The sequence below is a fragment of the Natrix helvetica genome, assembly GCF_964273705.1.
Source record: "Natrix helvetica genome assembly, chromosome: 10".
In the NCBI taxonomy this organism is placed as follows: domain Eukaryota; kingdom Metazoa; phylum Chordata; class Lepidosauria; order Squamata; family Natricidae; genus Natrix; species Natrix helvetica.
The window spans coordinates 18,873,697-18,899,420 of record NC_138561.1 but is presented as its reverse complement, the minus strand read 5'-3'; the positions used below and the strand labels follow the sequence as shown (position 1 = coordinate 18,899,420).

Below are 25,724 nucleotides of genomic sequence, written 5' to 3'. Positions count from 1 at the left end.
AGTCCACACAAACAAGCAAAGCCTCATCCCTGGGATGCAGGCAGCCATGCAAAACCACGCCCCCTCTGGTCCACGGAAAAACCTCTTTCCACGGAACCCGGTCCCCGGTGCTCCCCCAAAAGGGGGGGGCGCTGCTATAACATGACAAAGAGCAAATTGTATAAAGCCCTAACAATCAATACATTAATTGGTTTAGCAAGATTTTTGGGTGGGATTTTATACTCACATCTGCAAAAAAATGGGCTCTCTGTGCTTGCCTCAGCTTGAAACGTTTGATTTTCTGCTGGATTCTTTTGTCCTTTAAAAGCTGCTGCTCTGTAGCCCATTCACAGTGGAGGTAGGAGCTAGGATTACGAAAGGGCGTGGAACCATATTATTGCAAGCACAGGTTTTTATGCAAGCTTTTACAACATTAAGACAACTTGTGCAACAAAAAATAAAGTGGGGGGGGGGGCGGTTTGCTGGAATTTTTTGCTGGAGATTTTATTTAGAGCATTTATTTCCTTGTTGTTGAACTCTGGAGTGAAGTCAAAGGGCATACATAAAATAGTGCATCCTTATTTTAGAATTAGACACTCTACCACAACATGCACTGGATAGAAAATTCCAAGCTATGGATCTGACTCATAAGCAGGAATAAAATGTTCTCCTTCCATTTGCTAACTGCTAGTGTGATATTGAGACAGTTCTACATGGTCAAAGGAATTTTAGAACCAAGGACATGGTTGCCTGACTTTAAAAAATGTTTTTTTTACAAACTCAAGTATAAAGGTATGCTATTAATTTGGATAAACACTCCAAAATGTAGAACTCCTTCATACAGCCTTATGGTTTTAATTAGATGTGAGGAAGTAGTCAACCAAAATAGCAATTTAACTACAATACTTACTAGTTTTTGTATTTAACAAAAAATTCTTCTGCTTCTACTGACACAGTCCCAGGAATCTGAAAATGTACATCATATATCCCGTTTAATATGCATTTACACATTTTATTTTAATTCTGAATTTAAAAACTCATGAATGCCTCCATAATTTTACTCACTTCTTTTTTTTTAATTCTGGAAGATAAAATTTTATCTACAATTGCTGCATCTTCTTCACTTGGATTCTCCTGTTTAGATGAAAATATGAACAACATTTTAATCATACAAGAATTATCCCCATCAGGGATGCCGGAGGAGAAGGAATTACGTAGCAACTAAAGCACTGTGAGTGTGTATTAGGACTCAAGAGTTTCCACCTGATTATTCAATAAGTGTGGCAAACAAAATCCTTGACACCAAGTTCTGTTTGTACTCTTCCTTTCAGTGAACAAATACTCATATATTTTGTTTTGACAATACAAGGATATTCTGACAACAGTGAACTCCCACAGCAGTGGAACAGCTAAGTGCATGCATTGTGTATCCAGCCCTCAAAAGCTCCTTTCAATAAAAGGATTTAGAGAGCACCCAGAACACAATGCGCCATGTATTGTTATCACACACCTAGTGCTCACCTACGCTGCTTCTCAGGGTTGTTCCTGAAATCATACTGGGGCTCCCTAGTGCAACACAAGAGATGTTGAATACAGGATCACACTACAAAGCATTTTTGACAAAACGTATCTGTAGTCATTGTTGCCTAGGTAGAGAATCCCCCCAATCTGTCCCTCAAACTTATATATAAGGAGAACTGCAAGACCTAAACTGCCCAGTTAAGATTTTACTTACGACAAATAATTGCAAAGGTTGCTCAGCAGGCAAAGGAGTAGAATTTTTTTTTATTTTTACAGAAACTTTGGTTTCTTCCTCCGATTGCTTTCCTTCACCTTCTTCGGCATATTTCTTCCTTTTAACTTGGCGATTCGATCTTCTTTTCTACAATAGATAGAAGGACATTACCTTAACCCAACATTTACAATCATTTTCTTTCTGTTTTTTTAGGGATTGGGAGTAAGACAGGCTGACCTTAAATTAATACCTATTTTTTAAAAAAGACTGCTTTAAAAAAAAATACCTGTGAACTTTCGTCTTTGAAGGGTTGCTGAGTTGTCTGTTTAGCATCTGACATTTCATCTGAGGAATCAATTTTTCTCTTCTGTTTTTTACCCAGTGTAATAATAAGTTTGCTGTTTTGAGACAAAAGACAAGATTACCAGTGCACAAAACTCAAGCCAGGATGGGAATACGAAACATCAAGTCACATACAAAGCTTTCTTACTATTATTAAAAATGTTTTTCTGACTATTATTAAAATTAAGAGTGCTTGGTGAGTTTCATCCCTGAAACTAGGAGTATTATTTTGTAGAGAACAAATTGAAGGAGGAAATCATTGTCTGCTCCTTGAAGCACTAAAAAATTACATTTAAAAGCCACTTAAATGAAAATAAATGTAATGGATGTACATTGTATATGATGATGATTATTATTTATTCACAATCTAGAGTAAGCAGAGCATAACATTTCAGGTTGACAGTTTGGGTTTAACCAAGCATCATAGAAATGATTTTGTTACTAACATCCGATGACTTCATAAATGTAGGGGAAAATTATATTCTAATGCAATAGCATTAATTATATTTCTGCGTTTATACTCAAAAGGTTACAGAAAAGAGAGCAATATTAATGTCATCCCATCTCGCTTCTAATCAGAAGGCTGCAGAGACATATAATTTTCCATATTTAAAATCTGACAAGTGCTGCTTTTCATTGCATTTTTAAAATATTCACAATGTGATTATAATCCAACCCCAATTTAGATAAAGAGATGTCCTTAGATGCATACTTTACGTATTGTAGATTGGATAATTACCATGTAGAACTGAAAACTGGTTTAGAAGAGACCTTTCTGTCGATCCAAAGCCTGCTGCCCGCATAATTTGGCCTGATTTTATATACTGTAAATGAATATACGCTATTCATTTGTTGCAACAAATGCTGTAGTTGTAGCAAATGAATATCATACATAATGTATTTTTACATTCATTCTATCTATCATCTATCTATCTATCTATCTATCTATCTATCTATCTATCTATCCATCCATCCATCCATCCATCCATCCATCCATCCATCCATCCCATATAAACATGATTAGCCACTGGAAGATAATTAAAAAAACATGATATGTAACTGACTCAATTTCAGCTGCATTACATTAAAAGAAAAAAATGCTGTTTTAAATGATAACCTTATATGCCTGAGTTAATGAAGTGCCAGGTAATATTAGAATATTCATTAAGCTTACAAATTTTGCCACTTTTAACATCCAATTATTTCTAGACACAGAGTACCTAAAACCAAACAAGCAAGCAAAGAAACAAACAAATGACACAACCCAATTCAATTTTCTAACTTTACAAGAATGAAAGATTTAAGGACAGAATCTTATAGAAAAGATATTAAACCTGAGCTGCACTTTTGAATTCCTTAAAAAGAGTCTCAAATGTACATCTCCTGTGAGAGGAAGCATCCATATAATCATCAAACCATATGGCCCAAGAATCATGTATCTCTCCAACTTTTTGTTTGCAATACTGAATAGCATAATTGGATGTGGAGTCAAATAACATGCATGTGACATATATGAAAAGTTATACGGTTACATACTGCTAATTTAAAATATATGAATAATTAGCATTCATAACTTCAGAAATGTTTTTAACCCAAGTGAGACCCGTAAAGATATTGAATGCGGTAGTGTCAAAGAACAAAACACGAAATAGTATTTAAACATACTGCACAAATAATTTTCTGTTTTCCTGGGGCAAAAAAACGCTACTTCCATTATTGCAGGGGATGGTAAACTATGGCCCTTTTATGATCTGTGAACTTCAGCTTCCTGTGTGTACTGGCTGAGGAATTCTGGGAGTTGAAGTTCACAGATCGTAAAAGGACCACCACCACCACCACCACCACCCCGCATTAGAAAATCAACTTCAGCAGTGGGCATGAGATGGAGGCAACTGGGAACTGGGTTTCGTGCTACTTGTAAGCAGGCTACGTGGACGTGCCCTTCAAGTAGTTCACGAAATCCATTTACAGACAAAGTAAACAATCAGCAGACAAATCCATACCTGAAAGCATGCTTTAAGCCACATCCTTTATAGTGCCCTTCCTTTTTGAATAAAACAAGCGCCCCTTAATCATCAAACTACAGCTGCCGCAGTCAGACCATGCTGGCAAGCTTCCATATCGCACATGATTCATCCTGCCAACTTCATGACTCATAATTCTGAAATCCACCTAGATCAAATCAATGTCTGTGGGCCTCGAACAATCATGGATGTGCTTATCTAAAACATAATAGCTTGTGTTACCTTGAAAAAATGGACTAAGGTTAGTTCAAGCCCACTTTTTAGCCATGGAGCTCCCTGGGTGATTTTGCATCCATCATTCTTTCTCAGCTCAATTTGCCTCTATAACCTGATTATTTTTGGATAAAATTGATGGTGTTTGGGGGGGGGGGGGGGAATGTGGGTGTAATGTATACTATGTTATACGTAGTATAGTATATGTAAAATAATATGCAATATAAACCCATAAAAATATTTTAAAAACACATAAACTGTTTTTTTAAAAGTTTAATAATTAATAACTAATTGACAAAATCTCTCTCTCTTATTAAATTGAGGAATGTACCGAACTAAATTTGAGTGGCAAATATGTCAATTATATTAGTAGATCCAACCCATTCTGTGGTGATTTATTTGACGTTGGGGGATATCTATCTATCTATCTATCTATCTATCATCTATCTATCTATCTATCTATCTATCTATCTATCTATCTATCTATCTATCATCATCTATCATCATCTATCATCTATCATATGTATCTATCAACACACACACACAGATATATGCATTGCATACAGCACCATACCGTGTTTTCCCCAAAATAAGACAGGATCTTATTTTCTTTTGACTCCCGAAATAAGTGCTTGGCTTTCTTTTTGGGGAACTCTTATTATTTTTGAGATGCAGGAGGCGGCGAGTGTGGTCACCTCATGGCTGCTGCTGTGTTGCAATATTTTTGGAAAGGGCTTATTTTAACACATTATCCGGGGAGGTCTTATTTTGGGGAAACGGGGTAGAATATATATTGCATACACCACCATAGAAAGCATTTATTACTAGATTTATATCGTCCTCCAATTACCAGATGCTGAATAGTTCAAAACTGGGCTACAGGCTTAGTCAACATAACATTGGTAGAATGGATTTACTTTTTAAACCGCTGATATAATTTTTCATCACTATTTCAAATCGTGAACATTATCTTGGTTGTATCAACCACATCATCATCATCATCACTACCACCACCACCTGAATTAAAGTTCTACTGAAAACAAAAACACACCGATAGGGCATAATGGAAAACTTGAGCCAACTTACCCGATTTTTGCCCTCTCTTTAGTTTTGGAAGAGCCAGTTTTGGGCTTCCTGCTTTCTTTGTCTTTTAGTTTGGATTTAGCTTTTCGCCCCTTTTTGTCTTCTCTCCCCTCTGCCGAAACACTTGGGAAATTTTCCGGACTCATGACTCTTGGGATGTTCCTCTCCCCTCTCTCTTTTGCTTTGGCTATCGCCTCGGATATGATGCGATTGGCTTTCTCCTGCTTGCTTTCGGATTCCACTTTTTTCTTCTGTTTCTTCTCGAGCATTGATTTCACCTGGGTATTCTGCAGCTTAACGTATACCCCGGGACCATCTGCTTTCTTGGCAGAGGGTGGCTGCAAGGCAAACAATAAATGAATAGGTTACTCATCTTAGATAAAGCTATGCGGATGTAATCAAAATCTCAGGGCAAGCTATATACGTGGACCTCGAAGTGATGGTCAACAGGAATTGCTCCCAAATACAGGTAGACCACAATTGAGCCTAACATTTCTGTTGTTAAGTGAGCTTTGCCCCATTTTGTGACCTTTCTTGCCACAGTTGTTAAATGAATCACTGCAGATGTTAAGTTAGTAACCCGGTTGTTAAGTGAACCTGGCATCCCCCATGGACTCTGCCTGTCAAAAGGTTGCAAAAGGGGATCGCGTGACCTTGGGACACAGCAACGGTTGCGAGTACGAGTCAGTTGCTAAGCGCCTGGATTTTGATCCCAGGAGCATGGGGCTGCTACTGAGGTCATAAATGTGAAAAATGGTGAGTCTCTTTTATTTTCAGTGGCACTGTAACTCTGAACGGTCACTAAATGAACTGCTGTAAGTCGAGGACTGCCTGCACATGATTCTAAGCCCTGAATTAAAAATCCTAGGCAGGTTTACGCAGAATAAATGTGTTCTAAAGGACTTGCTTGCTTCCAAGTTTAGAAGCGCAGTTCAAGAAAGCCGTTTGCAGTGGATGGAGGAGAGGAAAAGTAGGGATTGTTTGACGCCTCCAAAGCTTTCTATACTTGAATCAGCCAAGAAGGGAAGGGGGGTTAGGAATATCTCCACTCTTTTCTGGCGGTTCTTTTTAAAACTTCCTCCCTCGTTCACTGCATTAAGGGGAGAAAACTCTCTAGCAGAAAAGGCCTTTTAAAGTAAGATTTTCAGCAGTGAAAGGATGTTTTGTTCCCAACTTATTTTCCTCCACATAGGATCAGGAGGCCTGAACTGTTTCTAGACGTTAGGCTTCTAGAACTACATCCGATACTTATATGCAGATTAAATAAAAAGTGTTTGAATTGTATCACAGGTTTGCTAAAAAATCATTTTTAATTGATCATTTAATTATTATTAAAAATCATAAAAACGGGATTGGTAGAAATCATATCAGAGAAAAAAATCCAATACTCTGATTTCTCTGCACCATTTGGGGGGGGGGGGAAGGATACCTAACTTCAGCTGCAAGAAAATGGCTTCGTGTGAGGCCCATTTATTTTGTGCAGTAAAAACAAAAACAAGCATCAACACGTTAAAGGCAGGTAACGTTTTAAAAGTATTTTTCCTCCATTGCAAAATGGTAGCCATACTTTAAATATAAAAGATAGCCGAGTTGCAAATCGTTAAATCAAAACAATGAAGCCCAAACGTATTTTGGATTTTAGAAATTTTTGACTTTGGGATCTGAACATTCTCTTGCATAAAATGTGCAGGGCTCGAAACCTTCAGAGTCTGGGGGATAACTGAGCAGGCACAGAGATTCAGAGCACAACAGAAGATCAGCAGCTTTCTAGACAAGGGTCTAGTTTCCAGTCTTCAATCACAATTGTGGGTGGGCCAGTGTAGCATTCCTGCTGCAACTGCATTTATCCATATTCTCCATTTTAATTTTTGCTTCCTTCTTTTCTGCTCTATTTCACCTGAGTCACAAATTTACCTCTTGCAGGCCCACTCATATTTCCATCGCTGTGCATACAGAAATACAAAGGTTGTTTTAAATGTATCTTTGTACCACTGCTTCTCAGTTATTCTCATTACCGTCTCCCTTGAATTTTTAAACGGAATAACAATATTTCTTAACAGCACTTTCTCCTCTCTGAACAAGCAGAATAGCGTAGTATAAAGAACTCCAGGGAAAGGAGCGCTAGTACATCATCCACTGCTCTAGGCACTGAGTGAAGTTAAAGATGTCAAATGATGTACCAATGAAGCATCAAGAAAAAAAAAATCACACACTTACATAACACACAAGTTAACGTCATAACATAATCTGTGCGTAAAGCATTGTTTTTACATTTGGACACAAGGCATTTGGATCAAATAGACTTTTACTGCAACGCTACCCTTTTTACACTTAGATGATCCCAATCAATAAGTTATGAAAATACTCTTGGTTTAAAATTTCATGTATAGCTGATTCACAGGAAGCAGTTCAACAGTCCCTTTTGTTTGACTCTTTGTTTCTAAATGTACCCAGATTGAAATGCCTGATTGCAGCATAAACAATTACAGCAGCCTTTCTGAGACTGCATGGAAGACAGTTTTTTAAAAAAGCACAATGCAAGGAATGGAAAGAATTTCCTATCCAAACAGGGGGGGGGGGGGAGGGAGAGGAGAGGGGGGGGGAAAGAGGGAGAGAAAGAGAGACAGATAAAGAGATAATAATTATGTTATGTTCTCACCCATAAATGTGCCTCACACTACAGCAAAGGGGAAAGTCAGGAATTTCCAAGTGCATTTTCAGGACAATTCCAGTTCGCTTCACTGGATACATATTTTTTTCTTTCTTATAAGAGCCTCATCCAAGCCCTTAACCCACAGCGCTGCGGCACCAGGGAGAAAGTGGGGCTTATGATAGCTCAGTAAAATGCCATCTCAAGGCCAGCGAGCTACAACAAAAATCACCCAGATTCGAGAAAACAGCAACAAGCTCAAGATGGCGATACAGGCACGACTCCCGTAGCAGCAGCAGCCAGTAATAAGGAAGGTTATTCAATCCCATTAGCCTTTTAGCCCAAAGAACCCCTCCTCCTCCCACTCATTCAAGCTTTCACTTACCCTTCCTCTTGGCCTCTTCACTGAAGACATTTTTGGCATGAGACAAAGGTTGCCCTCGGGTTTTCCACCACCCGAGGAGGTAGGTTGCGTTCAAGGGAACGGCATTGAAAGGAGATTGCTGAATGGCCTATTTAAGCCAGCCAAGAGCCAAGGCAGAGACAGCCTTCCGCAAACACACATTGTGATTTATCAACATATTTTTTTTCCCCTGGACTGGCATTTAAGTCTCCTTCCTCTCTGCTAGACAAGTACACTCTCAGCCATCCCGGGGCGACAGGCTCTCAAAAATAGCTTTTGAGCAGAGAGCTAGCTTCCCACAAAACGCCAAAAGAAACGAATGCACAACGCATCAAAATGCATCGGCGGCGTGAATATTAGAGATGTCGTTAAAAAATACTGACTCCTTCTGCGGAAGTAGGCCAGCAGATGGTGCTACCAGTTATTATTCCATTAGACTCTGCAATTTAACCCTCCGTGGACTGTTCTTCCCTACATGTGGCAGTAGAGTTAACTCTTCATCCTTCCACCTTCTGCAAGAGCTGAAATAATATTTACTTTTCTGGGTGACGTATATAAGGAGAGTTTAAAACCTGAGGAATAAATGTTCCGGTGGAATCCTGTCATTGTTTTGCCAGATTAGTTATTTTTGTAACTATTATTGCACAATATTCTAGTATCACATTTTAACTTGATGCTTTCAGAAAGAGTTTATTACAGTATTATTGCGAACTGGTGTTTAAACTCAGTTTCTTACACCTTGCCTAATCCAAAATTAATCTTCTATCTTCTTTTTATTCTATGATATTTGGGGACAATAGGCAATCAAGAATATTTCCTAAAATATCAGTCCTCACGTTTTTGTCAAGGAAGGAAATAAAACATTACAATTATGATCGTGGCAAAAAGAGTCTGAAGCCATGGTTTTTTAAAAAATATTAAAAGCAAAAGGTTTTAAAAATCATTTTTGGGGTGATCAATATTTATTATGTCTTACTAATATGGAATCGAATTAAGACATAATTAGCATCTAAAAGTGATTTGCTGCTAAAGTTTTATTTATACATAACTCTACCTATTTAAGATTGTTGGTGTAAAGTGAATAAATGAACCTCCTTCCTCTACAAACAAACCAAGAAAACTCCAGGGCAGGTTTAGTTAGAATAATTTGTTACATCCTAACTACCTAAAAAATCAAAACTAATGAACAAATCACAGGTTTAGATTCCAGCTTGCTGGAATAAGCACAAGCCAGAGATTTAAATTTAGATAACACTAAATCAGTCGGTTTTACATTGGAATATTGTGGACAAGGACAAGGATTATATAACATTTCTGATTAACATCAAAGTCCTTTCTCCTTTAGCCCAAAGTAATAATATGAAGGCAATCATAGTCTTGCTTTTGGTGGTGGAAATCTTCTGCAAAACATGGTACTGTCTACTTTGAAGAAATATTTCTTTCAGATCTCTGTCATCATAATACTTATGATAGCAAAGCCACGTTTAAATATGAAATCTCAAAGATGAAAAGAGTGGAAAGTAAATTGCAAGATCATACTACAGAAAGAGAAGATCACAAAGCCCAATGCAGAAGGAATGCTGTAAACAGTATTTAAAGAGTTACACACGCTGTTTATGAAACCAGTGGAACTATTGAAGTTAACAGATTTTCCTTAAATGGTTGCAGTGACAAAGAACAAGGCTGATGAATCGACCAAATTACACAGAAATACATTAAAAAAAAACTTTTCAAATTCCCAATTGTGGATGTTGAATTTTAAAAAAGTACAATCTTAACAAATTCATTCTTTTGTAAAATAGGACACTTCTGTTCATTGTTTGTTAAGTACTTCGAGGGAATTATGAAATGCATTCAGATTCAGAGAATTCTTAAGTATATTTTCAAGCAAAAGTTTAATGAATTTAACAGTACTTGATTTCAAGTAAAAAACAGGTTCAAGGTATAAAAAAGATAAGTCAAATTCAGAGAATTTAGGGAATAAAAAAATAATTAGATGGTCATATCTGATGCTTATTTCAGCTGAACTCATAATTGGCATTCAGTCTCAAGAGGGTTGCCTGTCCTGGCCTATTGATTCTCATGAACTAGATTTAAAAGAAATATCATATGCAGATTAAAACATAGTGCAATATATAGACTCTATCTACATTAGTCAAATTTCATTTAGCGGGAGATTTAACAACCAAACATATCAACAGACAGCACTACTTCATTCAGTAAAGGACAAAGGACTGAATTTGCTGGACTCATGATAAACAATGTTATTATGGAAATATATTACAATAAATATCAGGCTCACAAACTCTCTCTTTCTCTTCTCCATTGAACACAGGTTCTTTCTTCTATACATGGCAACCTATATTCAATTTTAAAGATGGTTTCAGACTTGCCAATTTCATACTATGGTTTCTATAGCTGGCTTGTTTCATAATTAAGGTTCAATACAGTTCAAAGTTCTGTTGTAGTTCAAAACTATGATTAATAAAAATTAGTAGTACTTCACATTAGAGAAAGAAAAGAAAAAAGGAAAAAAGAGGCGAGAAAGAAGAGTCCAAGCTTTGTTACAGATTGCTCTCATCACTTCCTGGGCATTTTTTGGGAACGTGAACTTCAACTAACAGAATTCACACAAATTGTCATGTTGGATGGGACATCTGGAAGTTCACACACATCTTACGTATGCTTTTATAATCACGGTATAAAAGGTGCTTTTTATATCACTGTACCTCTGTTTCAGAAAACCATTCATCGACAGGATCATGTTAAATCTCAATTCAGAGGCAATTTTGATTTGTGCTTAATCTGACTTTGATCCCACAGCATTACTTTCCAGATATACTGTTGTGAACCACGAATTCCAACTTATTACGCTCCCTTTTCCCACTGCTTCCTGGAATCCACTTCCTGTTTATACTTTGCTTTAAGGAGGAACAGAGGACGCCAAGAGCATGAAAACTACTGTTAATGACTCTGCTTTCAGTTACTGAGTTTCCTGGCAGTGCAAAGCAGCTTCTGCAGCACAGGACAAGTAATAGCCTAGGATCATATTTCAATTCTGGCTGCCAGTTCAGGACAAGAAAACTTTCTCCTAATGCATAACTGGCGACAGAGAGAACCACTGCCTTGAGGATTAGTAATATATTCATAAAAATCAATGTCAAGGTTTTTTGCAATACATTTATACTGCAATGGCTAACTTGTACATATCAAGAAACTTTGGAAACTGGTTATCTGTTTGCTTTTGAGCAAAGTAATATTATGCAAATTTATTTCTCTCTCCTCTAGATAGCCTAGACCTTTCTCTATATGCCTTCACAATAACAAGCTGTTACTAAAAAAATTACACATGCTGTTCAACTCTTAACATATAAAGACTTAAATTATTAATGGATAACGTAACTCCTATTAATATCAATAGTTCTACTCTAAGTTTGACCTACCCTGTTTCCCTGAAAATAAGACCTCCCCGGATAATAAGCCCAATTGGGCTTTTGAGTGCATGCGCTAAAATAAGCCCTCCCTGAAAATAAGCCTTTCCTGAAAATATTGCAACAGAGCAGCAGCCATGAGGTGACCATGCTCACCGCCTCCTGCAGCTCAAAAATAATAAGACCTTCCCGAAAATAAGGCCAAGCACTTATTTGGGGGGGGGGGGGATCAGGGGAAACATGGTAGTAGCTGCATGCTATATATTCTTAGTTATTTATAGGCCATCTTATGCATCCTTCTTTTGCTAAAGATTTTATTTAAGTATTCCTACTACATTCATATATGATTTTATCTAAAGGCACTGTTTGCTTAATATTTTATAAAAATGTTTAAAAAGTATGTGCATTAAGACAATAACACTGACAAAATCATTAGATTTGCGTATCTGATATTCAGATGAAATCAATACAGATGCTCATGCCTGCTCAACATTTATTAAATAATTAGAAAACTTATGATTTGTAATGGCCATCCAAGGAAGAGAGAAGCTACGGTATAGAATTTAAGAGTTCTAAAAAAAACATACCCCTGATTTTTAGTGATAAAGCATTGCTTCTAGGACAAGACTTCACAGTCATGTCCTCAAGATATCCTGTGGCATATTTCAAAGTAAAAATGTGCATATAATATTCCATCTCCATAGTACTATACTACTCAGAATTATATTCTGTCTACAAATGAACTATTGATACTAAAGGTAGTATTTATTTATTTGTTTTATTAAATAGCACTAGTAACTGACTGAAAATCAACATAAAGTAGGCTAAAAATCCCAAGGTCAACTGGAATACTGGAAAGGCAGTATTTCAGTCAATTCATCCACATGTATCTGTTTATGTGTTAGCTGATATTATGTTTAAAAGTTGTATGCACAAGATCAAAAAAGCATATACCTGAACAAAAATATTTTTAAAATAGATTTGCTTGGGAGGCATCTAAAAACTTTTAATGTATTTGATTAGAATATCAATTTGTTGTTTTATTTCTTCCAGTTTACATCACAAAGCTCAACAGTTGGCAAAACTGAAAGTACAAACTGAAAGCAATCTGTCAAGCCACATAGATCAAATTTAAAAACGTGTGTTCGGTGTTCTGCAAAATATGGCACAAAACTGCAGTTTCTGAAATGGACATTTAAATTTCTTATGCTGTTTGGGATTTATTCCACCACAGATAATTAAAACCTTGTTTATCAAATCTCTAGATTTACACAGGCATAAATATCTTTCACAATAGTTACTGGATAGTTCTGATCTTGCCAGATAGTGTTGGCCAATAGCATAGTAAAGAATAAACTTTATGTCCCAGCACAATACTGCTCTACACAATCCCAAGGGGGCTTTTTCAAAGGACAAATGGACTTTCTTTGTTGTCCTTGAAGGCATTTTGCTCCTTAGCCAAGAAGCTTCTTCAGTTATGACTTTCAGCTCAGCCACTTCAGTGACCCTAGGGTCTTTCAATCAGAACTGAAAAAGCTTCTTGGTTGAGAAGTGAAAGGTCTTCAAGGACAATAAAGGAAGTCCAGCTCCCTTTGGAAAAAGCACCTTTGGGACAACCATGACCTGGATGACTGAGAATCTCCATAGACCAGTGGTGGGTTGCAGGCGGTACGCCCCGGTATGGGTATACCGGAGCCTGCCCTGCGCACCGGATATCGTTCCGGTACGGTGCTCTGGAGGGCCCACCCACCCGCTCGAGCTCCTTACCGGTCTTTTAAGTCTTCGGCGCTTCCGCACATATGCGCGGCACGTACAACGCCTGTGCGACGCTCCTGCTGAGCAACTGGAGCGTCGCGGAGGCTCACGGAGGTGGTAAGACACATGCGCACGCGTCCATGTGGACGACGCTGGGCCCGTACCAACCATACCGGTTGGAATGGGATTCGGAACCCATCACTGCCACAGACACTCTGAAACCGTACAGTTACTTACCTGGGCTTGAGTACTGATGTTCCTCTGCTCTGGATGATGTAGATGAGAAGCAGGAGGATACCAAGGATGGTTGCAGTTTTGAGACTGAGTCGGAAGAAGGTTGGCTTGTGGGACAAGGCGCTGTTCCAGCTGATGTTCTAACTCATTACTTGGGGCGTCCTGAACAAAGGCAGTTTCATCAAACTGGGGAAGGAGATCTTCCTGGAGAAGGGCTTCTGGGTCAAGTTCTGTAAACGATGCACTTTGAGACTCCACCTGACGGAGCAAATTCTCATCCAAAGATGAAAAACCATTGCCCTCTATAGGATCACTGAAGTGGCTTAACTGAGGACCCGAACCAGGAGGGGTAGAGAAATTCATGTTCACCGCAGATAGCTTTGAACTACTGAAGGTGCCCTGAGGTTGTGCTGAATGCAACACATGGAAATTATTTGAAGTCAGCGATGTACTTGAATTGAGGAGGCTCTCTGAATCTTCTTGTTTGGTCCCTCTTCGAGTTGCGAAGGCTTCGCTTCCCGAAAAGTCAGGCAGAGGGTGCGCTTGCTGGCTGACAGAAAGAGTTGCGGAAGATTGAAGAAGACTGGAAGGAGAGATCTGGTTGCTATTGTAGGGAAAAGGAGGAGAAAACTGGGTGTTAATAGAGCACGACGTGATCGCAGGAGAGGGCCCGTCGTAGCTTCCTTCTTGATTGCCACTGAAGTGGGGTGAGTTATTCCTACTCTGGGAAAAAGGTGGCAGAGAGATAGACTGTTGTGATTTGGATACATCAACAACTTGGGAGGGGTGGGGAACATTAGTTCTATGTGAAACGGACGCATTCACCTCCATGAAACCATCCGGCTGATTCCGCGTGTTCTCCCCTGCGTTCACGCTTGGCGGCAACTGCAACGAGGCACACGGATGCTGTTCGCTGGCCTGAAATAAGGCAAAACTGTGGTGTGCTACAAAGCTTTTGTTCTGCTGCATAGACGGCGGGGGCCCTTGATGGAACGGAGATCCGTTCTGGTTAGAAACACTGCTCGAGGTCTGGTGGCCCCACATCGGGCTCCCGTCTGCTACATCGTCAGGGAACAACCCATTCGTTTGAGTTTGTGAATGGACAGGAGAGCAACTGAAGTCGGAATGCGGGGATAAAACGCTTCCGACCGGGCTGCTGAAGGACTGACTGACTTGGAGTTTCAGAGAGTCGTACTGGTTGAGATGCTCGTAATCGTTCATCTTTTGCGGAGTGGGTGTCTCCTGCACGTGGTTTAGAGAATCAATCTGCAACGGCTCAAACTCTGCACCCAAGTTCAACTCATCGACCAAGGAAACAGGCCCCGTTTGGACAAAGGCATCATCCGATAATCCTTCCAAGGTATCGCTAAAAAGATTGGCATCGTCAAAAAAATCCATCATAGGGTCGGTCATCTTGATACAGTTGTGCTACTTTGCCACTACCACAAATGGAGTTAGAGAGTCTCAGAGTAGCACACACACCAGTAATATATATATTTTCAGTGGGAAGCACTTCATCTAAGCCATGTTGACATCCACCAGCATTTTTGTAGAAATAAGATCTTGCAGTGTTTTAAATATCCTAGGTAAGAAGGGGGGGGGGGGGAAGCAGTTAAACACTTTAGAATATCTTTCAATTACTACATATTAGATTTTTAATCATTATATCTATTAGGTGACATTTAAATACAAATAGGACCTTATACAATAAACATATTTTAAAACCATTACATAACTTTGTTTCAGTCAGGTTTTTTGATACATTTCCCAAACAATGTATACTAATAACTTTTTGTACTAAATGTTGTTGTGAGCTGCCCAAAATTGTTGAGAGTTTGACAGCGTGCAAGTTTTATACAAGTGAACATAATCCAAAATGTCTGGTTCCACAAAACAATTATTTTTTAGATTTGGCAAAGCAATTGTGAACTTTAAGGCTTATGTCTTTTTATTGGTATCAAACCAGGCAAGCTCAGTTAAATTCCCCCAAATTCTCAAAAAATGTAGCTGCAGATGGGATAAAATATATTCTTTAGGGACATGGAAAATAAATGCCAATGTGGTTGAAGGAATGTATTCAACTGAATAACATATTGCTTTACCTTTACTTATCATGCTTGATTTCAATATTTTGTCCCAGTTCCTTCTTTTCCTTCTAGTTCACAAAAAATATGTATGTTCAGTTTAAGGAGAGTAGATTTGCACATTATACTAAGCCATAATACAGTTATTTGGTTTGAGCTTTGTATGTTATATAAATTCATTCAGAGTATAAACACATTAACACTGTAACTGAAATTCCATCGTAAACACTTTCTGATATCTTCTTACTGGGATGTTTCTAAATTTACTTTTATGTACAAATATATGCATTTATCTTCTTCTTTACTTCCTCTTTTTCCGCTTTGGTTGTCGAGGAAGATGCAATGTTTTGGTTCTTGCTCTTCTGGCGGCCTCAACCACTGTTATTTCATGTTGTTGCAGTGTGTCTTTGATGTTGTTTCTCTGTCTTCTTCTGGGTCTGCCTTGTGTTTTGGACCTTCTCCTCTTTTTATATATGTCTCCTATGGTATGGAATCCCACAACATGCTCTCCAGGAGAGGAAACCACTTTATTTGCTGTTTTTGTATGTAGTTTAAGATTAGTTCTATTGCCAATTCTTTCTCTCATGGTCTCATTTTTTATTTCACCCCTTCCGATCATGCCAGCAGCTTTCCTCAAATATGTATTTATAAATGTGAAAATTACATAAAATATAACATTGCCTAGCTTCAAATATAGGCTGAAACTTTAATAAATGAAGAATTTAAGTATTAATGTAATAGATAATAAGAAAAAAAAACCATCCTTACCCATTAATACATAGCACATTTTGTTACAAAAGTTTTACTTAGTCCTGGGAAATATTTGGTCCCTGATGTAATTGGGTAGCATTACAGATCTGAAAGATAAATAATAGTTTTAAACAATTCAGTTCTAATATAATATCTTCTTAAGAGTCCTGCAAATTTGCTGGTAAGAAAGATGTTAGGCTGAAAACACAAAATCTGGACTTGAGAGAAAGTCATCGAGGCACTGCACAGTTCTGCACATATAAACAATTCTGAAACATTAGTTCTAGTATCATGTTTTAAAATATAGCACTGGTGGAAAAGCTATTAGTTTAATCTCATTAAGTGTGCATGTCCCAGTACTACCAATTTTAAGTAGTTCTTAATTAAAGCACATTTTAATTAAACAAAGCAAACATTGCTTCCAGCAAAACTATCTAGCACCATGGCCCAATAAACGATTTAAGACACAATTTAACTTTTAACACAGAAACATCAAGATCAAGAATGTTTTGGAAATTTAAAGCTCCCATTAGAGTTGTTTGATTAAACTCTCATTCCAGCTTTAATGCCAGGCTATGGAGTTACTATAGTTTGTAAATTCTGGTTAAAAATCATCCATTGATTAATGCTAAACTCTGTACGATCTAATACTACACCGCAAGCCAGTGTTGAAACTAGGCGAAATGGGAAGGAATCTCTAAGCAATAGCACAGGCAGTGCTGGTATCTACTCAAGGTGTATCCACTAGATCAGTGTTTCTCAACCTCAGCCACTTTAAGATGCAAGGGGTTCAACTCCCAGGATGCCTCAGCCAGCATTCTGGGAGTTGAAGTGCACACATCTTAAAGGGACTGAGGTTGAGAAACACTGCACTAGATGATTCTTTTCCAGCAAACTTCCAGCTTAAATCAGGAACTGTTTGGGCTCATAAAGGTACCTCCCACCCAAAATCCTGCAGATTTTTACTCCCTTGTTTCACACCTCTGCTGTTTCAAATCATTTTCCTAGCCCCCCAAGAGCAGATTCTCGGGGTCTACAAGAATATGGAGAAGGAACTTCGGAAAAATCCACACTGTTCCCATTTTATGAGAGCCAATAGCACATGTCATGCTTTCATCTTAATCAACCTTATGAATATTTTGACAGGTAATGAAATAACCTATTAATTAGTTAATTAATCAATTATCTGGAACTTAATAAATATACTCAGGAGATAAGTCTGATTTGGTGCAGCAGGGATTTGTTTGTTTCTGATCCCCTCAGAGACAATTTTCATAACTGTCTCAGAATAAGGCTTCTATCAAAACTAGATTTTGCAGCTGGAGGGGGTCATAAATAGAATTTGTGTACCACACCTTGAGATATCTCAAGTGTGTAGTGTTTTCTTTGTCAAAGGTGAACATTGATAAACATCTTACTAATCCCTATAAGCTCTGTCCCTCTGAGAAGGCAATATTTGGCTAACTGCTTGATGACAAAGAGCAAACCTATTTCATTTTGTGACAAACAAATCTGTACATATGACAGTTATTGACATAGCCAAAGTATTTCAATGTTCTAAGTCCTCTCAGTAGGATTTAGGTCAATTATCCATAGAGAACAGACATTTCATAGATACTGTAGGTTCTGGAACAGAACAACAACAACAAGAACAAAACTCTTACCATTTGGTGCACAAACTGATTCCCTTTTGCAGGTTGCACTGATGAACTGGTGCTGATTGAAAAAACCTTTCTTTTAGCAATAGTACCGGGACAGCAGAACTGAGAAGATGAGGAAAACAACAAAGCATTAGTAAGGCAGAATTGCCACAGAGCCAGCTTTACATGGGTTAAATGACACCGATAAACCAAGAAGTCCTTATGGAATCTGCAGTATGTGAATACTGTAAGTAAATGTTCTATTGTTGTGTTTGCATTGACTTGCAGTGATTTTATACTCTTGATTTGGTCAAATGACTAAATCAAGAAAGTTTCTACTACCAGTAATTGTGCTGTGGTAAATAAATAGTCACACCTGTAAGACATTACAAGGCGTGCAAAAGCATATCCTAGGCATATCATTTACTACTCAAGTCAAAAGAAGTTAAGATCATAACATTTTTCACTACGGTAGACACTATAGACTCTTATGGAACACATTACAATGGGAGATTTGAGACAGAAAAAAACAACTAAGTCTTCATTCAGCATGTTTACAAGATAAAAATCATTCATTCAAGATATGGAAATGACAATCTATTAGACAGGACTGAAGAGAAATTAAGACTAACTCATAGAGGATAAGAATCCAAATGGTTACCAGGATCTATATACTACTCAAATTCTCCTGTTTGTCTGTTTTGCAACCTTCATGTGGGCAAAACAGGCCATTTATAAGTCAACAATTTTTCAATCAACTTGCCTCAAACGGGCTAGCGGGAAGAATGCGCCCAGAATCCAGGCTCCATTATTCCCATGGGATTAAATTTTGGCAAAGTTGGGACCTATTTAGTGCCACCATGTGTCAGGAGGCATACATGGTCAGGAGATTATCATTTCAAACTCTCCCTGCTAGATTCCCATTAGAAAATTAATGGTGAAGCTGGCAGAAAATCGGTGGTCACTCCCACTGCTTTTTTGCCTGTCCAGTATTCTGTTCTGTTTAAGTAAGGAAATATTTCTGAAACAATCACCCAATGGGTTATCTAATACAAGGGTCTCCAACCCTGGCAACTTTACGACTTGTGGATGTCGTAAGAATTCCTCAGCCAGCCATGCTGTTTGAGTAATTCTGGGAGTTGAAGTTGAAGTTGAGTTGAAGATCCCTGGTCTAGTATATTACATTTATACTGAAAGTAAGAGAAGAATCAGCAATGCTTAGGAGAATGTGGTTAGATTACAGTGAAAGCACCCGTGATGAAGAAATATTGATGAGGAGGAGGAAAGTGAGGCACACAGGGAATAGATGGCAAGGATTATTTCTGAAAATTAATTACTAGTATGAGAGTACATTACAGATCAAGCATGATCCTAGACAATCATTGTGTGGGCAGTTTAGTCTCTCCAAATCATATGTATTGTATGTTTTTATTCTATACTTCCCCAATTTGTGTTAGTTAGAAAGGATCTGAAAATTTCCCTTACTAGCTTTTTTGACCTAAACATTTCTCATTATAGTAATGAAAGATCACAACAAGGTACATATTACTTATTATAAAACACCACAAACTAAACAGGGCAGTCACACTGCTTATAGCACAAGTATTATCTTTTATAATCTACCCAGATGCTGGAAGTGAAGAAAATAAATTAATCCAATAAGCAAATTTAGTAGGGACATGCAACTTATCTGAACTTCAAAACAGGTTGTCCTGAGCTAATTGGAAGTGTTTCAATCATCCCAGAAGAATTATAAAACAACAGTTTTGAAATGGAAACACAACCATTTCAAGTTTGAAACATGTCCAGTAGGACAGGACAGAGTAGGAACACTTGGCAAGAATGGAACAGCTGTTTCAAACTTTTTGAACTTGGAACAGATTACTTCAAACTCAAAATGGATAAATTTTGAGCTGCAATGTTTGTATTATTTAACAATATGGTAAATATGCTAACTACTTCACAACACACTGATCAATCAAAATAAGAATTCACTAAGGCTATGATGGCAAGCTCTAATGAATTTTAAGAGGGCTTGTTTGACCTTTTTTATCTACTGCAAACTAATTTGCATCTATTAATGAAATAGCCACAGTCCTGTATCAATAGGAATTAAACCAAATCTATGCAACTTTTGACTTTAAAATAGTGATTCCACCTACACTGGATTACTATGTGTTGATAAAATGAAAAACCCTGAAGAGATGTTAAACTATGTATTTTACTTACAAAGTTAGCAAGTCTTGATAGACTGAATAATCTGTTGAAATGTAACAGACATTTTATCTGACTGCTAATTTGAGTGATGGACTCTAACCAGTTAAGAAGCAACCAGAGACAGAAATAAAGCAATTCTTGGAGAGGTTTTCTTTACAGAAACTTATATAAATAAAGTATGAAAAAAAATCACTCCTGCTTTATTTCCCCAAGATCTTTTAACTTTTACAACTTACAGAATACTAACCATGATTTAGAAAAGGACCAACCTTTTCACTGTATATGACAATTTGCAAGGAAGAAGTAATTTAATATGAAACTGATATGTATACACAAAAACCAGCACATACACACACACGTTATTTAGTGATGCACAAGACTAGATAATTTTTCTCTTGCTGTAGCCTGTAGTGTAATAGTGCTGCAGCCTTCCAGAGCCACCTTTGGTTTATAGCCATTCCTTTGGCTCTGCAGTCTCTGATCTACTGACAGTGTGGCCACAGCCATCACTAGATAGCTTTGAAAGGTACAGTAGTTAGAAGAGATTATTGTTCATACTTGAAATCATGATATTTAAAGGCATCATCTCCCATTTAAAGTAAGTGGATATGTAGCCAAAGTATCCAACTCTTCCATATAAACTAAAATTATAAAGCATAAAAGGTTGCATCAGACAAAATATTAAGGCCACAGCATGAGCAGACATCTTAGAAAGCATATATAATTATCATTGTTCTGTACAAACAATACTTCAAAACAACTGTAGATTAATTTACTTAAGACCTGAACAGTGCACACGTGACCATATGCAAAGAACTGTAAAATGGGGATATACACGAAGTACAGTATATCACTTTCAGTAAATATACATTGAAAATATGAATCACGTGAAACGTCACTATTTCCATATAATGTTCTTGAGCAACTTTCAGATTCTATTTTTTTTACTCTATTACCAGCCACCGTTATTACTATGTTAAAAAAATTACACATTGAGGGATGACAGCATGAAATCCTACTTTATTCCAACAGGTTCACTTTGATACATCTTCTGCAAGCTGAAGCGTACCCTCTCATTTTTGTGTGTGTACCACCCAAACTTTACGAAACTATATCCAACTGTTCATTTCTTCGATGCTTCTCTAACAAACTGGACCAAAATAAACCTCTTCAGTCTCTTATTTTTGCTTAACTATATTAAATATATTATGAAAAAAACCCTTAATTTCCCTCTTGATTTCTGAAAAGCAAGATACAGCACCAACTTGCCTAATATATGCTATGACTATTTCCCCCCCTCAACATTTGCCTTTGTCTTCTGTTTAGATAATTCACTGAATCAATTTGTTGCACCCACATCTGGATTCCATTAAACTGTTGGCTTTTTCTATCTATACTAACGATGATAGAGAAATGGGGAACAAGTCACAATAAAGAAAAAAGCTATCCTACTGTAGTGATAAAGGTGCTGCACTTAGAGTGGGGAAACCCAGGATCAAGTCCTCCTTGAACCATGGAGTCATTGGTGATTTGGGGCCAATCATAATCTCTCATCCAACATCCCTCATAGGGTTGCTTCTGCGGGGATAAAATTAGGGAAGATCTACATATAAGACATCTTGACCCATCTAAGGAAAAGCAAGATGTCAGTGCAACAGAGGAAGAAGAAAAATGCAGTAGTGCAATTTGATTTAAAAATAAATAATAAACTTGAGCAAACTATTATAACTTTTACAGAACAATCCCCCCTCCCCCTGATCATATTCTTTTTCAAAGTCTGCAGACCACACACATCTGCTGCCTTCCATTCTGCTGAGGAATTACATCGGATTTGATCTGAGTTTAGTTCAAACATGGTTTGTGATCATTTCGACTCTATTTGGCATGCAACCCAGCACTAAGACTTTTCACAAACTTCCTAGCGAGCCGGCACAGAATCTTTTTTTCCTTTCAGCCATCAGGGTAACCCCACCCATTGCAGTGCAACTATCTCTGCTATTTCATGTAGAGAGACCTTCTCCGCTTCCATCTTAAAACCTGAGCACATATTGGGGTGGAGGGTGGGGTGGATCAGCCATTTCTCCTATTCCTATTGGCCTGGGGTGGAAAAGAGCTGATGGACCTACCAGTGCCTCTTAGGAAGAAGCTCTGCCTGTCTGCTTGGCACAACTGTGCCTTTTGACTGTAACTTCTCTCTTAGGCCAGCACAAGTCTTCATCGTAGAGCAGGATGTGATCTCCTGCATTGACCAGAGTGCCCCTCCACTCCCAAACATCATTTTAAGACTCTACAGTATTTGGCTGCATGGATACAAGTCATGATATGAGGAATACAGAAGTGATGCTCATGGCAAACTGTAAGCGAAGTGATGCTCATGGCAAATTGAAGCACCTGCTGGATCCCCTTCTGTGCACATGACCCTGGATCTACAGTGAAAAAGTCACAACCACCGAGCAGCAACAACTACGGCATGAAGCCGCTGTGCAGCAGACCTGCCTCGTACAGATTCTTCCCATGGGAACCCCAACATGCTTCTTTCCTTTGAAACCACTTGCTTTTTGCCTTCTGCCCTAGCCCAGGAGCTCCAAACGCACCTTTTTCTTTTGCAGCCCTGGGCTAGTTAGAGCTAGGGCTCCCGCCCATATTCTAGGAGAACACCCTCCCAACTCTCCAGCTACGGGGCTGCAGAGAGAAAAAACACACACCCTCAGGCAGCAAGAAGAACAAACCAAGGTTGAGACAAGGAAGCCAACTTCCATCATCCCTGCCCACCCACCAGCCCCAATGCCTAACATGGATCTCCTTTGACCCCGTTTGGTGGCATCCCTCCCCCCCCCAAGCCCCACTCCCTTTCCACCTTTGATGGCAGCAACCTAGCAAAGGGCAGGAACCCCCTTCCTTTTCGGAAAACCCCAGATCTAAGAAGTTGGGAAAGGTGGATGGTTGGGGGGGGGGGGAAATAGAAGAGGAGACCCAAACTCTGAAAAAAAGAAAAGAAAGCAAGCCAGCAGCAACCCTATGCTTCTACCCACCCACCCACCCATCCTCCTTTCCTTCCCTCCCCCTCCCCCTCCCCCTTTCCGCCGGCTGGCATTGCTTGTGGCGGCCACCTGGACAAGAAGTCAGAGCCTCTTCCAAGACCTCAGGGGGGAAGAGGGAGAGAGAGGGAGAGAAAAAGAGAAAGGGGGGGAGAGAAGGGGAGGGACGGAGAGAGAAATTGAGAGGGAGAAAGATAGGAGAGAGAGAAAAAGAGGGAGAGAGGGAGAAAGAGGTGAGAGGGAGGGAGGGAGAATGGATGGAGGGAAAGATAGACAGATAAGAGAGAGAGAAAAAGAGGGGTGGGAGAGAGAGAGAGGAGCCGCTCCCCCCCACCTCGCCCGGGAAGCGCGCGTGCGCGCGGGTGTCAGTCGCGCGGGCGGACGGGCGGCCGCCCTGCCTCTCTCCCACGTGGGCGCGGTGTGGGGGAGGGGAGGGCAGCGGCGGAGGGCGACCACCTCCCTCAGGCAGGAGAGGAAGAGGAGGAGGAGGAAGGCTTCCCTGAGGTACGAAAGGCCCACCCACCTGCCTCCCCACCCTTTTTTCCCCGAAAGGGGAAGCCCGGCAGGCAGGGCATCCCGGCTGAGGAGGGGCGGCGGAGCGGAGGCGTGACAGGCCAGGCCCTCGAGGGCAGGCGGGACGCGACCCTGGCGGCTGCTGCTGCTGCTCCTCGTGAGGGGGAAAAGAGGAGGGGGCGTTGGGCGGAAAGACCCCCGCCTCAGGGCGCCTTGACAGGTCGTGAGGGAGAAGCGCGCGGCGGCCACTCCCCTTTCGCCTCAGGGAAAGCCCGGCCGCCCGTTTTTGGATCTCCCTTCCTTGGCTCTCCCGCCCACCCGGCGATCCCCTGGCTTACCGGCGGGCGAGGGCAGCGGCGCGGCTGGCGAAGGCCCTGCCCGAGGCGGGAGGTGGCGCGGCGGCGGCGGCTGAGGGGAAGGGGGCGGAGCCTCCGGGGTGGGCGCGGCCCGGCCCCGGCCCGGCCCCGCCCACCCGTCCTGCCGTGGCCTGCTCTGGCGGCTGCCAGCAGGGCCTTCTAACCCCTCCCCTCCTTTCCCTGACGCCCCCCTCGGACTGCGCCTGCGCGGCCCGCTCCCCGGCGCACGAGCCGCGCGGGGGAGGGGCAGAAGAGGAGGAGGCTTCAACGGTCGCGCCAGCCAATCCGCGCAGGGCACACGATGCTTTTCTCTGGCAGGCGAAGGAGGGCGGGCCCGTCTCGAGGCTTTTTCTGCCCGGCTCTGTGAAGGAGGGAAGGCTGTTGTATTTGCATATTTGTTAGCCGCTCGAGGATTGGTCGGGAAGGGGAGGTCCGCGCCGACTAAGAGCCTGCCTGCCTGCCTACCTGGATGATTGGATGGATGATTGAATGGATGGGTGGCTGCCGGTCTACTTCCCTGCCTGGATGATTGGATGGATGGGTGGCTGCCTGCCTGCCTGCCTGCCGTATGTTTGGATGATTAGATGGATGTTGGGATTGGTGGGTGGTTGGGTGGCTGCCTGCCTGCCTGCCTGCCTGCATTCCAGGATACTTGAATGATTGGATGGATGAGGGGCTGGGTGCCTTCCTGCCTCTCTCCCTGCTAGCCAGCCAGCCAGGCTACCTGCCTGATGTTTGGATGAATGTTTGAATGGGTGGGTTAGTGGGTGTTAGGTGGATTGCTGCCTGCCTGCCTGCCTTCTTGGATGATTGGATGTTTGATAGGATAGAAGGATGGGTGACTGGCTGGCTGGCTGGCTTCCTTCCTCCTTTCCGGCATGCCTAGATTATGAGGTGATTGGATAATTGGATGATTAGATAGATTGGTTGATGGGAGGCTGCCTGGTTTCCAATATGCCTGCCTGCCTGCCTGCCTGCCTGCTTGCCTGCCTGATGTTTGAATGATTGGATGGAATTTTGGATGGGGGGGGGGATGCCTTTCTGTCTGCCTCCCTGCCTGGGTGATTGAATGGATGGTACCATGGATGGGTGGGTGGCAGGCTGCCTGGCTGCCTGCATGCATGCCTGGATGATTGGCTAATTGGATGAATGATTGGATGGATTGATGGCTGGCTGGTTGGGTCCCTGCCCACCTTCTGTCTACCTGGATGATTGGATAATTAGATGGATGAATGGTTGACTGCCTTGCTGCCTCTCTCCCTGCTAGCCAGCCAGCC

General features: G+C 40.4%; 1 protein-coding gene across 9 annotated transcripts in view; it reads right to left on the bottom strand.

Annotated features, from left to right (window-relative positions):
- The window catches only part of CHD9 (chromodomain helicase DNA binding protein 9), a 52,299-nt gene extending 27,685 nt beyond the window's left edge, over positions 1-24,614 (bottom strand). For 2 of the 9 annotated variants that reach the window (XM_081963585.1, XM_081963589.1), the window contains exons 1-10: positions 24,430-24,614; positions 18,348-18,446; positions 16,702-16,790; positions 13,853-15,431; positions 5,380-5,714; positions 2,001-2,112; positions 1,715-1,861; positions 1,045-1,113; positions 890-945; positions 227-344 (exon numbers count right to left, since the gene is read on the bottom strand). In XM_081963585.1, the coding sequence (XP_081819711.1) occupies positions 227-344; positions 890-945; positions 1,045-1,113; positions 1,715-1,861; positions 2,001-2,112; positions 5,380-5,714; positions 13,853-15,262 (2,247 nt within the window). In that variant the 5' untranslated portion in view covers positions 15,263-15,431; positions 16,702-16,790; positions 18,348-18,446; positions 24,430-24,614. Of the gene's footprint in view, positions 1-226; positions 345-889; positions 946-1,044; positions 1,114-1,714; positions 1,862-2,000; positions 2,113-5,379; positions 5,715-8,035; positions 8,241-8,411; positions 8,785-13,852; positions 15,432-15,951; positions 15,987-16,701; positions 16,791-18,347; positions 18,447-22,666; positions 22,797-23,650; positions 23,669-24,429 lie in introns of those variants that run through there. The other 7 variants (XM_081963591.1, XM_081963592.1, XM_081963590.1 and 4 more) reach the window with 6 other exon arrangements.
- Positions 24,615-25,724: the final 1,110 nt, after the last annotated feature.